General features: G+C 42.0%; 1 protein-coding gene across 1 annotated transcript; it reads right to left on the bottom strand.

Moving 5' to 3' along the window:
* Nucleotides 1–1,441: 1,441 nt before the first annotated feature.
* Nucleotides 1,442–14,768, bottom strand: GPR37 (G protein-coupled receptor 37). Its single transcript, XM_082065725.1, has 2 exons — nucleotides 13,991–14,768; nucleotides 1,442–3,145 (listed from the first exon to the last, which is right to left on the bottom strand). Exons 1-2 carry the CDS (start codon nucleotides 14,693–14,695, stop codon nucleotides 2,327–2,329), a joined length of 1,524 nt encoding a protein of 507 aa, XP_081921851.1. The 5' UTR covers nucleotides 14,696–14,768; the 3' UTR covers nucleotides 1,442–2,326.
* Nucleotides 14,769–15,045: the final 277 nt, after the last annotated feature.

Below are 15,045 nucleotides of genomic sequence, written 5' to 3'. Positions count from 1 at the left end.
CTTTTCATAGGTCCTTGAGCCACTGCTCATGCTGGGACTGAATAGGCATCTGAGAGAAACAATTCCACAAGCAACACAATGAAGGAATAAAAAGGAGCTTTTATGCCCATTCTTTATAAATATTGGCACTTGTAAAAGAAGGATGGTACAAATCAAAATGCAGAAATGGGAATATGTATTTGTGGAGAGACAGGCACCACAGCGAGATTTTGTTTTTATCTTTTCTCTTTAATACCTTTCCTAGTTTATTGAACGTAATCAAGCAATGTGAAATCAATGAAGAGTTTATAAAGAAGGAATAGCTCCCCTGCCTTCAGAAGTGATTGACCATCTTACAAAAAGATTTTAAAAACATAGGTACTTTTGCAAGTCCTAAACAGAAACACATTTAAATTGAAGCCTGTGCTTAAGCAGGTTGCTTTGATAGGGCTCAATGTCTCATTCAAAAATCAGAAAAAGAACCCAAGCGTATATATATTTGGACTCATAGTCAGATTAACCACCTTCAACTGCTTTTCAGTTGAAATTGTTATAGGTTAAAATGGTGAAGAAAAATAAGAAATACTGCTTGCCCAAGCAGATACAAATTTTAAATACGTTAAGTCCAGAATTTACAAATAAAAAAATAGACTCCCTTCCAAAAGTTACAAGTAACAAGTTCTTTAACATTTTTACAGGCAGGTATTGGGAAGTAAGAACACATCGGTCACAGTCACTCTTAATTTCAAAGGACAAATGCATGTGATTTTACTCTGCGCATACAACTGCAATTGTATTATTTATTTAATTAGTATTAAAATATAAGCTCATTATAACGAACTCAGTTCCTTAGCATGTGTCTACACTTCAGCCTGCTGCCCAGTGTAAATACAAGCCAGCTTGCCTACCAAGAACAGCCTGTCTACTGCAAGCAAGAAGTGGGGCAAACAAGCTCTGCTGGTACAGATAGGCACTTTCCAGTCTCCAACCTGGCTTGTTTACAACAACTTCACATTTTATGTTATCGCACTGTTGCTGGCACTGTTGACTTACCCTCATTTTAATAACTCTACAGACAGCAAGAAGCCATGAGCAAAACACACTGTGCTTCTCAAAAACAGCTTCAGAGCCGTGAGCTGCTGGTGAATAGCGGTCTCTGTGAGAGCAGCACGATTTATAACCGGCGTACAGAGCCCCCATGATTAATATTCATGCTACATATCCCAGAATAAATAGGAGATGCCAGTCTGATCCAAAGCCCTCTGAAATTGATGGAAATGTTTCCATTGACTGCAATGAGCTCTGGGTCAAGCCCCAAGCGTCCAAGTGTGTTTATACCTTTTACAGAAGAAGGAATTCACTCTCCACATGTTTCAGTCCCTTGCATTTATTGTCAGAAAACCTCTGGCAAAAGAATGCCTTTCTCTGAAATGGGACTCTCCCTGAAGCCAGTAGGAGCAATATATACAGAGACTGAGGACATAACCTCAACGGAAAACAAATAACAAATTGGAAAGAAACTTGGCTTTGAAACCACACAAGACAAAAAGTAGTAAGAAAGCAAATCTTTCTTCGTAAGAAGTACAAAATAACTCAGGTTTTGTATTCTTGCTGGTTAAGAAGGAAATTTTCAATGAGGCACATTGAACCTTTGTAATTAGATTAAAAAAACATTCATGTAAATCTAATACCATTACAATGATCTTCCTTAAACACTGTAATTATAGCCTCCAAGGGTAAGTACACAAATGGTAAATTAAATACAGCCATTCAAATTATTTTTTATGCAAAGCAAAGACTTTTTTACTTATTAAAGGAATTTAATACTACTTATAGGTGTCCTTGTTAAATGCAGATTGACAATGAAGTTAAAGAATAAAATATGCTACTTCATAAATTTTCTGAAGTCCAAGTCCTCTCACAATAGCGTACAGTAATTGGATTAAAACTACCTTCAAATACTTTCCATCACATCTTTTACATGAAACATCCTGCAAAACCCACAATGTCTATATAATCATTTTACAGTGATTATCAAAAAAATACCATGGAATTAAATAAAAGTGGATTGATATGGATTCTCCTCCCCAAACAATAAAATCCTAGCACCATACAAAATATAATTGTTTAAAACTGAGTGCTGGCTCTCCTTCTTTCTCTTTCTTTCATTTCAATAACCAAACAAATTATTTTTCAAAGCACGACTGTTAATATGCAGATAGGTTTCCAGAGTAGTTTTCAAAAACCATTTTTTCTTGCATTTTGCTTCAAGAAGAAAAATACGAAGTTTAAAAAAAAAACCAAACAACAAAGTAAAAAGGTACAGGAAATAACGTCCTAAGGTCAATTAACAGTGAGTCCCCACAGAGGCAAAAGTGGACATTTCACGACGGATGGTACTGAAAGGTGAGAGCTCCAGTTCTGTGGTGTACTCATTGTCATTGTCATCACTTGTCACTGTTGAAGACTTCTGGATGCATTCATCACAGCAGCAACAGCAACACTCCATAAAGGCCCGGCTGAAAGGTTTACAGAGACAGAAAAGGAGAACTGGGGTAACACAGGACTTAAAGAACAAAAGGAACTGACTAATGAGATGGAGGAGGTCCATAGTCTGCCGAGAGACCCCTGTGGACATGTAGGCGGTCACAATGTTGCAAATGTTTTCAGGAATGATGCAAAACCCATACAAAATGGTCAAAGCCACCACTGTGCAATTCATCTGACTTTCCAGCTGAATTTGTCGCTTGTTCCCCCTTGTGCAAGCCTTTTCCGCTCTCCTGATTTTCCTCGCTGTCACCAGGGAGCAGGTAATAGTGAAAAGGGTAGGCAAACAAAAATAGCAGCCGAAGTACCACCAGAGTCTTGCCCCGTCGTAGGTGAGAGCTAGCACGTAGATGGTGTCAGGCAGGGAGGTGGATATCTTCACCACGCACCGCTCGCCTGGGGGGCTGCCGCTGTACTGGGCGTCCTCCTTGGCCAGCTGGCGCAGCACCACCTCCGGCAGGGCCAGCAGCAGCGCGCCCACCCAGATGACGGCCAGCTTGGCCGTCGTCGAGGTGCAGTTTTCGATCATCTCGTAGTACATCTGCACGTTGGTGGCAGCACGGAATCGGTCGATGCAGAGGGCACACAGTGTGAATGTGGTGACTCCAAGAGATGCCACCTGGGAAGGAGAAAAAGGAATGCAAGTTAAGACAGGTGCTGTCTGAGGGGAAAAAAAAAAAAAAAAAAAAGGACAGCTAAAAGGGTACAGTCCATTATTCAGTGGAGAGTGGGCAAATATCTCCTTCAAAAGTCCCCTGGTCCCTTCTTGATGGCAGTCTTCTCAGAGAGAGCAGATAAAGGCCTGAACTTACTCAGGCTGAAGAGGGAATTAATTTATTCTATGTTGGATGAAGGCTTTTATCATTGAGCTGTTCTCTGGAAGAGGTTTATACTCTTTCATAGTTAGAGAGAGCTTGATTTGTCCTCTGAAACACCAGTCAAGTCCAGCCTCTTGACTGACAAAGGCAAAGGAACATGTAGTTTGCAGGCAAAGGTACGGGAAGACCATGGTGCTGAGCACCATCAAAAGAAGCACCACAGTGTTTGCTGAACTACCACCCAGGATGCATCCCAAAAGATTATACCATTCTGTTTTTCTGCCTAGAAATATTTATTTCAGCTTGGTATCATCCTCTCCTGGAGGCCTATGCAAGCAACACTGAGTGGAAAAAAATTGGGTAACTGACCAATACGCACAACTAACCACCTTCCTCCCCCTCATTTTTCTAAGCAGTGCTTTTCAGAAAGTTCCATCACACAAGTTAGAATTTAATTTGAAAGGGAGAGTTTTACTTCAGCAGAAGTATGAACTTATGCCCACACCACATGCTCATTGAGGATGCAGAGGATCGTAGCATCAAAACCTTCCTTATTTACAAAATTTAGGAACCTTGCAGATTAGGGATCTACTGAATGAAGTAGGGTGCGACAATTGTTTTTGTGGACTTAGGCTTTTAAGTGAAACTTCGATGTGATGTAGGCACATAAAGTTATCCTGTGCTGTGAGTTCAAAGAGACTGTATCTGAAATCTTCAGATTTCCAGAGCTTGTGTAAAATCAGCCTTGACTGTAAGAGTTAGGCTTTAATAATCTATATCTTCAACTTTTCATTTTGAAAAAAAAAATCACAGGCAAATCTAGGCTTAATTTCATAGGAAACATCCTGTGAGAGAGTGTACTGCAGGCGAGGACAAATGGCGGAAGTTTTTTTGTTTAAATGATTTAAAGATGGATTGGACAGAGTTCTCAATTATATAATGTAAGGAGCAAGTACAGAGCAATGCTTATGTTCTCTAGCTTTAATAACCATCATTCTATGCATGAATAGAAATCTTGTACTGCATGAAACATAATTTCCTATCATTTTATCCTGTTTATAATTAAATTTCCTTAAAAGAAATTTAAAAGAAGACTATATACATTTTGGCCTAATCCTATTTCCAATAAATTCAGCTTCAGTTCAAATTCAAAGCAGAACTGACATTAACTTCAATTGGAGAAAGATTAGGTGTCCTGTTGCATTCTAATTCATTTATTTTCTTGGCTGTGCATGCTTGTGTTATGCTGAAAATGTGTTGACGCAAAAGAAACTGTTAAATAATATTCCTAATAAATGCAAAGTGTCCTTATTCTTATCATGAATAAGCCACGTGTCTGTGCAAATAACTGGGAAATCTAGGGTAATATTAGGCAGTTCACTATAATTTTGGTCACTCAAATTTGATATGTGATGGCATATTTAAAATTCATATAGGTAGATTTTTAAAAATGCTTTTTTATTTACACAATAATTTTGAAATTTTCCTGTTTATGCACATCTTGTAAAAAGTTCTGCAAAGATAGATGGTACAATGATGCACAATTATATATATGTATCATTAATTTTGGCCTTCAATATTTAATGGCCATATCAGATTGCTAAAATCGAATATCACTGAAAAATACTGGGCACTTGGGATTAGAGCTGTCAGGCATTGACTCACTCGGGGACTTCTTTGAAGCAGCTTCCTAAAAGACAGGATGAGTAAGATGCAGTCTCTTACTAATTAACTTGCAGGAATCTTTAATGATGACAAAGCAGTACTGTAAACATTTTTAATAGGCAAAGTTATTGATTTAGGAAGTTAAACTGTCTGACGAGATTCAAGAAAGCTTGGTAAATACAGCCACAATTAAAGAAAAATCACAGTTACTGGGAAATCTTAATGAACAGTGATAAACAAAGCTAATGAAAGATAATTTTCATGTATCACACTTTAGGAGTCAGATTTTTAAATTCAAGACTGGTGACTTTGTTTCCAGAACATTTAAATGCGTGTGCAATCTTCAGATGCCTTAGAGTGACGACAAAACCTTTAGCCAGAACATCCAACATGAATAAGAAAATGGTCAGGACTCAAATCTCTACAATTACAGGAGACATGGAAATAACTGAGATTCAGGAATGAATAGGGATTCAAATAACAATCAGTAGAAGAGAGGAAGATCTGAGGTTTTGTATATTAACATTTTCCCTCTCAGCTATTATGTGAGCTTTCCCTGCCCCCAACACACATGCTTTTACATTGCACGGCAAACAGTGGCTAAGACATTAAAACTCTGCAGCTGTTAATGTTGGACTAATGGAAGAAGACATGTCTACCATGAACAAACGTAACCTACGGGGTTCCTGTCACATTAATTGACCAACAACTTGGAGGTTTAAGACAGCGAAACAGAGCAAGAGGAAACAACTAAGAACAGTGGAAGTCGGCTTTAAAAACTCTCCTGTGGATTTACTGACAAAATAAGCCAAACAAAGTACGTGTTTCTCGGGAGCAGGCAATGGTTTCCTATTTTCTGTAGATTAACGGAGTTAGTGATGCCATGGCAAAGCTTGCAAAAAAACAAACACTCTCAAGCAGATGAACAAGAATTCACTCCAGCTGACTTGCTTAAAGGCACTATAGCAATTTAAGGGTCTGATTACTTACCCCATACTGCAGACTATGAGCAATAGCCAGCAAAATCAATGGGTACTGCTAACAACCTATGTGGGCAAGAACTGGGACATGCATTCTGTATGTTCACACAATTTCAGTTTAGGGGTGTTTCTTCATACCAGTCATACTAATAATTAAAGTTAAGTTGAAAATATGAAAGAAGCCAGAGAAGTTTCCTTTTTAATCAGTTACATTGCCCTGAAATAACCACAGAATGAAGAAAATTAATTTGTTGAAAAGTAGCTAAAGGACAAACTAACAAATCCTAAAGTGGTGTGAGTGTGGAGTTTAATGTTGATGCTCTTGTGGTAACAGCTAAGTTTCTGACATGCTGATATGGTGCTGCAGTCTTAGTTCCAACAACCTGTCTGGAAGTGAGGCAAAGCAAGGGCAAGTCAGGCTCAGTAGTTTTTGATCATCACTTCCAGTTGTTTGATTTATTTCCATATGGTCCCTATCAAGATTCTTCTTCAGTCTCTAGACATTCAGGATGACAGTAGTTTACGTCTTTCTCTTACCAGATTATATCAGAAAGGTCCCCAAGTTTCTAACTGAATGACCACTGACCTGCTTTGAGGAGGTGGTGAAGTGACCCCTGCTTTGAGCGGGGCAGAACGCCACTGTTGAAGTTACCAGCTACAGCTACACACACAAAAGACAATATTGTTACAAGAGAGTCTCTCTTCATACTGTTGCTCCTTTAAAAGCATTGACGGGCAGGGATGTTAGTGGGTACCGTGATGCTCCTTTGAGACACTGCATAAATCTTTGGTCATTAACTCACCAGCTGTTAGTCAACTGTGTCAAAACTCATTTGGGAAACTGAGGCCACAGAGAACAGCATACTAATGAAATGCTCAGCCTAATTGCATCATGTTTCCTCTTTGTCCCTCCAACATACCCATTTCCTTTCATGAACTTTAACAATTACCAAAATGTTCCCAGGCTTGTCCTACTTCTTCTCCTGGCTGTGGTCCCGCAGCTCTTGGCCCTGGCCTCTGGGAGCAGAGCCTCTGCTTGACCAGGGAAGAAGTGCAGATGAGGTACGGTGACCACTGCCAGTAGAAATAACACTTTGAATTCTCTCTCACTAATATCTGCCTGACTAGATAAAGGTAATGAAAACAAAACCAGAAACAAGATCAGAAAAGGTGATTTGGGTGAAAAGGTCAACAAAGACTAAATTATCTGAATTAATATAAAAGGTTGGGGCACTCAGTCCATTAAGATGAAGACCAAGAAGGGATATTGCTGGTATATATAAATAGGACTACCTTGATATACAAAGGTTACTTAAGCTGAAGGACAGTGAATATAACGGAATGGGAATCAACCAGCCATGAGCAACTTGAGGCTGGAAATGAGAAGGACCATTAATCATCTCAGGCATCATGTTCTTGAGCAGGAAAAATGTAGACTGAGTTTATATGGAACAAGACTAAATAAAAGATTTAGAAGAAGTACCTGTTTCTACCAGCTGAAGCTGGATTTTCTAAAATAGATTATATTTTATGTTGATAACACAGTTTCTTAAACTATATGGCACTCTTCCATCCTTTGCGAACAGGCAGGATAAGTACTTAAAACATTTTCCTGTTGTAATAGGAAAACTGAACTAGAGAAAAGGTTGATGACAACTAGCCAAACCATCTCTAAGCTCTCAGTGACACTCTGTAGACTCTTTATTTCCATTCCTGTTATATCATATAAATGACTGATTTTTTTCCCCCAAGCCCTTATAGTCTATCATCTTATTATGGTTATTCTATATCCACATCAAACTTCATAGCTGTAGAGAATGTTAATGCAACATACCATAGTGGCTTTTGCAGACTTGTGAGTTTTGCCTAAGATAAATAAACAGAGTTAGTACAGACTGAAATAATTTTTCGTGCTACTCTATATTTACAGTAGAGAGTCTAACAATATGACTGAACTACTGCAAAATAAAAGGTCACCCCATTGCAAACAATTATATAATTAAGTTTATCTAGATTCCTGGTTTCTGTTCTGTTCTGTTCTGTTAAAAAAACAAAACCAAACAAAAACTAAAACCCAGAACAATAGTCATTACTATAAAAGAACAAAACCAAATAAGGAGTACTGGGGCCAAGGTATCCCTCTGATGTTAGCAATTAGCTTAAGCATCCTGGATGAAAATCTATGCCACATTAATTACCTCAAAGACAAGATGGTAATTCTGGAAACGACTGCCATGGAGAGGTCCTACACACGTGGAACAACAGGTACAATACGGTTGTTTCTTTTGTAGTACTATCAGTATTCATACCAGGGAGAAATCAACACATATACTTTGTGTGTTTCTTATCCTTCTGTATACCTTAAGAGTAATAGTGTTCAGAATCCACTTTGAAGAGCTGCATTTGAATTCTGTTGGAAGCAAAAGCCAACCAGACCATCAGGGCACTGGAAATACTCATTAGTACACCACATGCTTATCCAGAGGGTTGGAAAAGTTGCAGAACATGAAAGGATTTAATTTGTGTTCATCTTCCTGTTTGTAATCTACCATGCTACCATACAAGTTAAGTTTAATTTACTTTAAAAAAAAAAAAAAGGCCATTCTCCACTGAGGATCAAATTCTCATCACGCTACACAGGTGACTCCTATACTAATTTTTAAAATTAACAACATGGAATGGAATTGTTGCTACAAATCTGCCACTTTCTCCTTTTCTGGAAAAATCCTGTCATATGGAGAAATGACACCCCAGTGCTCAGACTGGAGTCAATGGTGCCGGCATAGCAGATGTTGCCTTTTCTCTCTACACATAAGTAACTTAAATATTACTGACCCAATTTTAAACCTCATCTGACACAAATTCATTTCCATGCTGAAACGCCACACGCAAAGTTGAAGCCAAAAGCAAATTTTTATGGACAACTTATAAGCCCCTAAGGACAGGGTTTCCAGAGGAAAGATTGACAGAACAGTCAACATGGCAGCTACTATCATCATGCCATTAATACCTAAAGGGCAGAGATAGACTAATACTTCTGTTTTAAATAATTATTTATTGCGTGATAAGTGCTGAAGATATTCTGCTCAGCAAAAGACACATGTAGCCATTGCCCTAGAATATTCTCTGTACAAAGCTTTGAAACTGCAAAGCTCTCTGTGGATCTTTGTTGTCAACCCAGAGGACCTACAGGAGATTCAGGAGCAGAGCTCTGACTACAGTCAAAGAAGAGACACAAAGAAGATGCCACAAAACAAAAGACACAGAAAATACAAATAATTCACAGCTTTTATAAACTCCCATAAAAAATGTATGTGCTTCCCTGAAGTGAAACTTAAAATAAGGATCTCTTCTGACAGCTTTGGAACAGGCAGAGAATAGTCACTTTCTTTGCGCTTCTTTCCTGCCTCTACCATGTAAAAGAGAGAAAGCGGAAAAAGTCTCACCTGAAATTGCCCTGGAGGGTCATCTCCAGGGAAAGGGACTAATTCGTAGTCCAGTCCAAAACAATCCTCATGCTTTCCACTAAGAATACTAATTGTGATAGCTTTCCTGAGCTGGAAGTTACCTACCAGAAATGGGAGTGATGTCACAAGTTGATTGCCAAAAGCACACACAGACTAGACATCAGAGCTCAGAGGCTTTCACTGTCAGCCTGCTCCAGAGTCAAGCCAGTCTCATATGCATGATATGGTCCAGATGAGGACACTACAAACTTTGTCCTTCTCATTTGTGGGGGGTAAGAGAAAGACTCATGTTTACTAGCACTGAATGGAAGGCTGAGTACTACCACTGCTACCAACCTCTTGCTTTGTGCTGGACTGCACAGGATGGTAAATCAGCCTCTGCAAACCCACATTCTAGACCGTTCCCCAATTCTAAATCCTTACTGCACTATAAGTAGCTTGTCTCAATCTGCTGACATAGAAAGTGATCCCTACTTCCACAACCCCCCTCAAATTCATCCAGCTTCTAGCCTAACCTCAAAGAGCAGAATGCACACAACTCAAGCAAGCTTTTAAAGTCCAAAAGATAGTTTCTAGTTGTAGCTGACACAATCCATTTGTCATCTTGAGCAAGCTGCTCAGGGCTTTAAACAACTTAACTACTTCACTATCGGCTTCCAGTATTAAAATAAAAATGCTACTTCACAGGAGTGGTATATTTAACAGCTGTGAAATATTTAGAGGCACAGTATAACTACTGACTTTGTCTACATCCACACTTCTTTGTATTAAGGTCTGGCACAAATCTGTAAGTAGGGGAACTTGAACTATATTGTTCTGCACTTCTTTCCCAGCTTTGCCTCCCCTACCACAGTCCTTTTGTTGAAAAGACTAGGTGTGCTAAAACAAAAAGGAAAGGGTTCCACATTGGCAGGGCTTGTGGAACAGGAATTAGCCAAAGCCATGGTCTTTGTTTTGTCATTTACCCTATATGTCCTGATTCTGGGCAATACTGAGAAAAGTATATGGAAGAAAACATAAAGACAGTGTGCAGGTAAACATTTCAGACATGCTTGCCTAAAGCTAGACTTCTGAACTATCTGCAGAAAAGTGGTAAAATTTTAAGAACTGTTGAGCAGAGGATTAAAACTGCAAAGGAGAAGCACATCTCTACACATTCTTATAGGCAGAGTAGCTGCTCCAGTTTTTCTAATTCCCTTCTCAATTCCCTCTCAGTGCATTCAAAACTGTTCCTCCAGGACAGTGACATCATCGGGGTCAAGTGATGATTTTGATGGAGATCATTTCATCCACTTCTACTAACCATCTGTCTTTCTAGCTTTGTTCTGTAGTAGTTTTACTCTCATTACCCAAAGACCTCGTGAGAAGCACAGAATAGCTAATTTACTCAGCCTTTTCCTCAGTCATGTGCACAGCGTTCCTTATGCAAGCATAGCCATGAGATAATTTTAAACAAAAGTGACCAAACTGTGATACAATATATGGCTGAAAAGACTGCTTAATATACTTGGTCACAGCAGATCTTTATTAGGTATGGGAAAACTGCCCTTTAAATTAAATTAAATACTGTGCAGACCTTCCACTGCTGGGAACTCAACATTTACCTATACAATTGTGCTCGAAGATATCATATAACAAATTCCCCAGACTGTGTGCATATGTATTATCACTGGCTACAGATACTTTGTTGAAACTTTGCACAATAGCCATTAAACAGCACGAATAAAAAAACATTTGCCACAAGAGGCTAAACTAAGAAAACTCAAGGTTCCTCACTGGAATAATTTGAAACCTTCAAACACAATACAAAGCATGCTTGAGTTATGTTAAAATGTTGTGATCACTATATCATTTGCTCTGGATAATTACACATTCCCTGTTCCCTAGTTCTGAAAGTACAAGCTGGGATGACAGAGGACTCAGTCCAGTAAGGGTCTTTGATGCTTGAAAGAGAGATACTTCTGAATCTACAACTCTAGGTGAGACATGTAGCTCCCTAAGCAGCATACGAGGAGAACTGGCATGCAAAAAAAAAAAAAAAGAGATGCAAAACAGGGAACAAAGAGACACTTAAAAGAACAAAACAATGGGCTAACTTATGGAAAACACAGACAACAGCTCTAAATTTGTCCATCTTCAGGATGATGCTTCTATTTGTACTCTATGAAGGTCTGGAAATCTCTCCTGAAGACAGCTATCTAGAGCTTTCCTCTCAAGGAGCTGGGAAGACTTCATCCTTCTCTTATTGTGCAAGAAGGGGATCAGCCTACCCAGGCAAATTACAACAAGGGAGAAGACAGTATTGTTCAGCTGTCAGATGAGAGCGCTGCAGTGATCAATCCTTGACAGAGCAGAGAGCAGCAGGTTTCATTGCATACTCCACATCTGCATTGCTCCTGGTGGTGTCAGAGCCACTGCACAATCCCTGTGAGGTTTGAACAACACTTGGAAAGTGGCAAAACTACTCTAATTCTCTTAATCTCAGCAGAGTCAAATCCTGATTCCCAGAACCGTGTCCCCCTCACCAAGCTTGAGACAAGCTATGGAGAGGCACAATCCACTCGTGGTGTTCAGTATCCACCACTCATGGCTACAAAGGAGGGGGAAACCAGCCTTTCACTTACTGTTCCCAGGGTGATGACTACACTTTGCAGGCATGAGTATTATATTTAATGGCTGCTGAATGAAAAATGTACAATTCTGGGAGGAATACAGGATCCCAAGGCTATATCATTTTAGATCTGTACCTTAGATGCAAATTAATTAAATTTCCTCAGGGACAAGGAGAATGTTTCACTTTTAGACCCCAGTAACAATTAAGCCTATGACAGACACCGTGCTACTGATCTATCGCAACTGGATTTGTGCCAATTCTCAACTCTAGAGATCTACAGAACTTTAAAGTGGAAAAATAAGATGTTGCTAAAGCATAAGGGGGAGATAGCAGTAGCTGAATGTTTTTCAGGATCATAGGTTTTAATTCTGGCAACTACATTTCAGGTAAACTACTTTCAGTTTGACAGACTCTTCAGTGCCCAAAATTGCACAGCATAAGCGACTAATTTTGAAGAACAGTGTGGCCATGCATGTAATTTCAATTACTGATCTTTGATGAGAATCAGCATTACAAAGAAACATTTATATTTTGTATGTGGATGCACCAAAAAAAAAAGTTAGGAAGCCTAAAATGTCACTATAGGGAAGTCCTGAAAACACTTGAACTATCTACTTTAAGTGAAATGGGTACACTTTAACTGAAGCAGTACCACTTACTTTTTGGTTAACACAGTAGCCACAGAACTCAAATTCAGAAAATTTAAAAGCTCCTAGTACTATCGGTTTCTCAACAAATACATATTTACTCCTTCATGTCTTCTTAATGCAAATCAATTAAGTGTAGTTGGAGTTTTTCAAATGCAGTGGTATCCTACCAGCCTTTAATTCATCTAAGTGTAGCACAGCTCCACCCTTTGTCCAATACCACCAGTAATAAAGTGTATCACAGACAATGGATACCGTGGCAATTCGGTGGCTACACACATCATACATGTTTATAAACACTTTCTTAAAAATATCCTCACGGGTTAATTATGTATTACTGTGTACCAGTGTGCTGTAGAAACTGATAGTCTGTGCATTAATAACAAGATTTTTGCCTTTTTTTTTTCTTTCTTTCCTTAATAACTCATTCTTAGGACAAGAGAATCAACAGTTATTTCCTCAGCTTTCAGTTACAGACTAATGTTGAACATAAGGTTTTGGGAATACAGTAAAGCCAGCCAGAATTAGGGGCTACCACCTTACCAACAGGCCTCAGTGTTCAGTTCCAGTAAATAAATAAAGCGCACAAGCTGAACGCTGCTGGCAGGGCTCTGGCCAGCTGGCTGACAGCTTCCTTGACATGGCCTCTGAACACCTGCCAAGAAGCTGCAATTTAAATGGAGCTGGGGTCTTTTTTTTTTTTAATAAAGATAAGACAAATAAAAAAGTGTGAGATTTGAACGCTGAAGTATAAATTAACAGCATATACATCGCATTGATAGTCCTTTTTACAATCACCTTCTTGCAGCTTATCCCCCGCCACCCCCTCCTTCCATTTTCCTAAATCACTCCACTTTAGGAAAACAAACAAACAAAAAACCAACAACAACAACAAAAGGCAACTTGAAGTCTAATTCTGAAAGGATTCTTCTCCTTGCAGGATGACAAAGAGCAAGGAAAGTTTGGCAGAACTCATGTGGGTAGAAGAGCTCGACGCGCTCAGTCTGAGGCTACAGAAATCCCGATGCTGCTGGACCCCATGCGGCCAGAGCCTCCTCCTGTCACTGCAGGGCCGGGCCAGGGCCCCGCTCTGCCTCAGGAGTGCCCGGGATACCCAGACCACCCCGCACCCGGACGTCCCCGGGCCGGCAGCAATGAACGCAGGCAGCGCGGGCCCCGCACGTAGTAGCGGGCGGCAAAGGAGCGACCGGTAGGGCCGCCCGGGACTGCGCGGAGGCGCACGGACCCGGGTATCCCTTCCCACTGCCATTACCTCAATGTAGGGGACGATTTTGCAGGAGAAGTCTTCTAGGAGCCACTTCTTCGTGAGCTCCTGGAAGATGACCAGCGGCAGACAGAAGAAGACGATGAGGAAGTCCCAGAAGGCCAGGTTGGCCAGCAGAGAGTTAGAGATGCTCCGCATGTAGTAGTTGTGGCAGACGATGCACATCACTGCCATGTTGCCCATGATGCCGATGCCGAAGATCACCACGGAGAGGCACATCACGGCGTAGGCGCCGTACGACTCCTCGGTCAGCGGGTAGAAGGGGTTGCGGAGGCGGGCACGACGCCCCGTGGCGTTGCCGCGGCCCCCGGCGCTGCCCTCGCCATCAGCCGAGCCGTTCAGGGGCAGCCAGCGGGGTCCGCCCGACGCGCCCCTCCCCGCCGCCGCGCCGGCTCCGCGCTCGCTGCTCCGCGCCCGCCGCCGCCCGGCCCCCGCCGCCCCGCGGGGCGCGCAGCTGCCGCGCGGTCCTTCCGCTCCACCGGGCGCAGCGTCGGCCTCGCGAAGGAGGGCTCCGCGCCCGGGGAGAGCCGCGGCCGACCGCCGGCCAGGAGCAAGGGGCGTCGGGGCTTCCGGCGAGCAGGCGCGCTGCGGGAGCGCTGGCAGCCCGACGGCCGCGGCGGGGGCCAGGGCACAGGCAACCCAGGCGCCCAGCACCTGGCAGAGCAGGGCGAGGGGAGCGCGTAGGGGCTGCATGGCCAGGAGGCAGCGGGGCTCACCCGCTCCCCTTCAGAGGCGGCGGCCGCCCCGTTCGGCGGGGCTGGGAGCGGGAGACATGCCCGGCCGGCTCCCGGGGACAGCCTGCCTCGCCGGGGAGGGGGCGACGGTGCTGCCGCTGGAGTGCGGCTCCTGCTGCCGCCGGGGTCCACCGCGGTAAGCGGCCGGTGCTGGGGGCGCGGCAAGCGGAGAAGTGGGGAGGCTCTTCTTGCCGCCTCCCGGGACAGACCCGGAAAGTTGTGTCGCCGTCTCCGACCCGCCGAGTTAATGTAGCAAGTGCAGCGCCGGGAGCAGCCCCCCTCCGGCGCTCCGCCCTTTCCCGGGACCGC

Source organism: Streptopelia decaocto, assembly GCF_964273445.1.
Source record: "Streptopelia decaocto genome assembly, chromosome: 1".
NCBI lineage: Eukaryota > Metazoa > Chordata > Aves > Columbiformes > Columbidae > Streptopelia > Streptopelia decaocto.
This window is presented reverse-complemented; position numbering and strand designations above follow the sequence as displayed.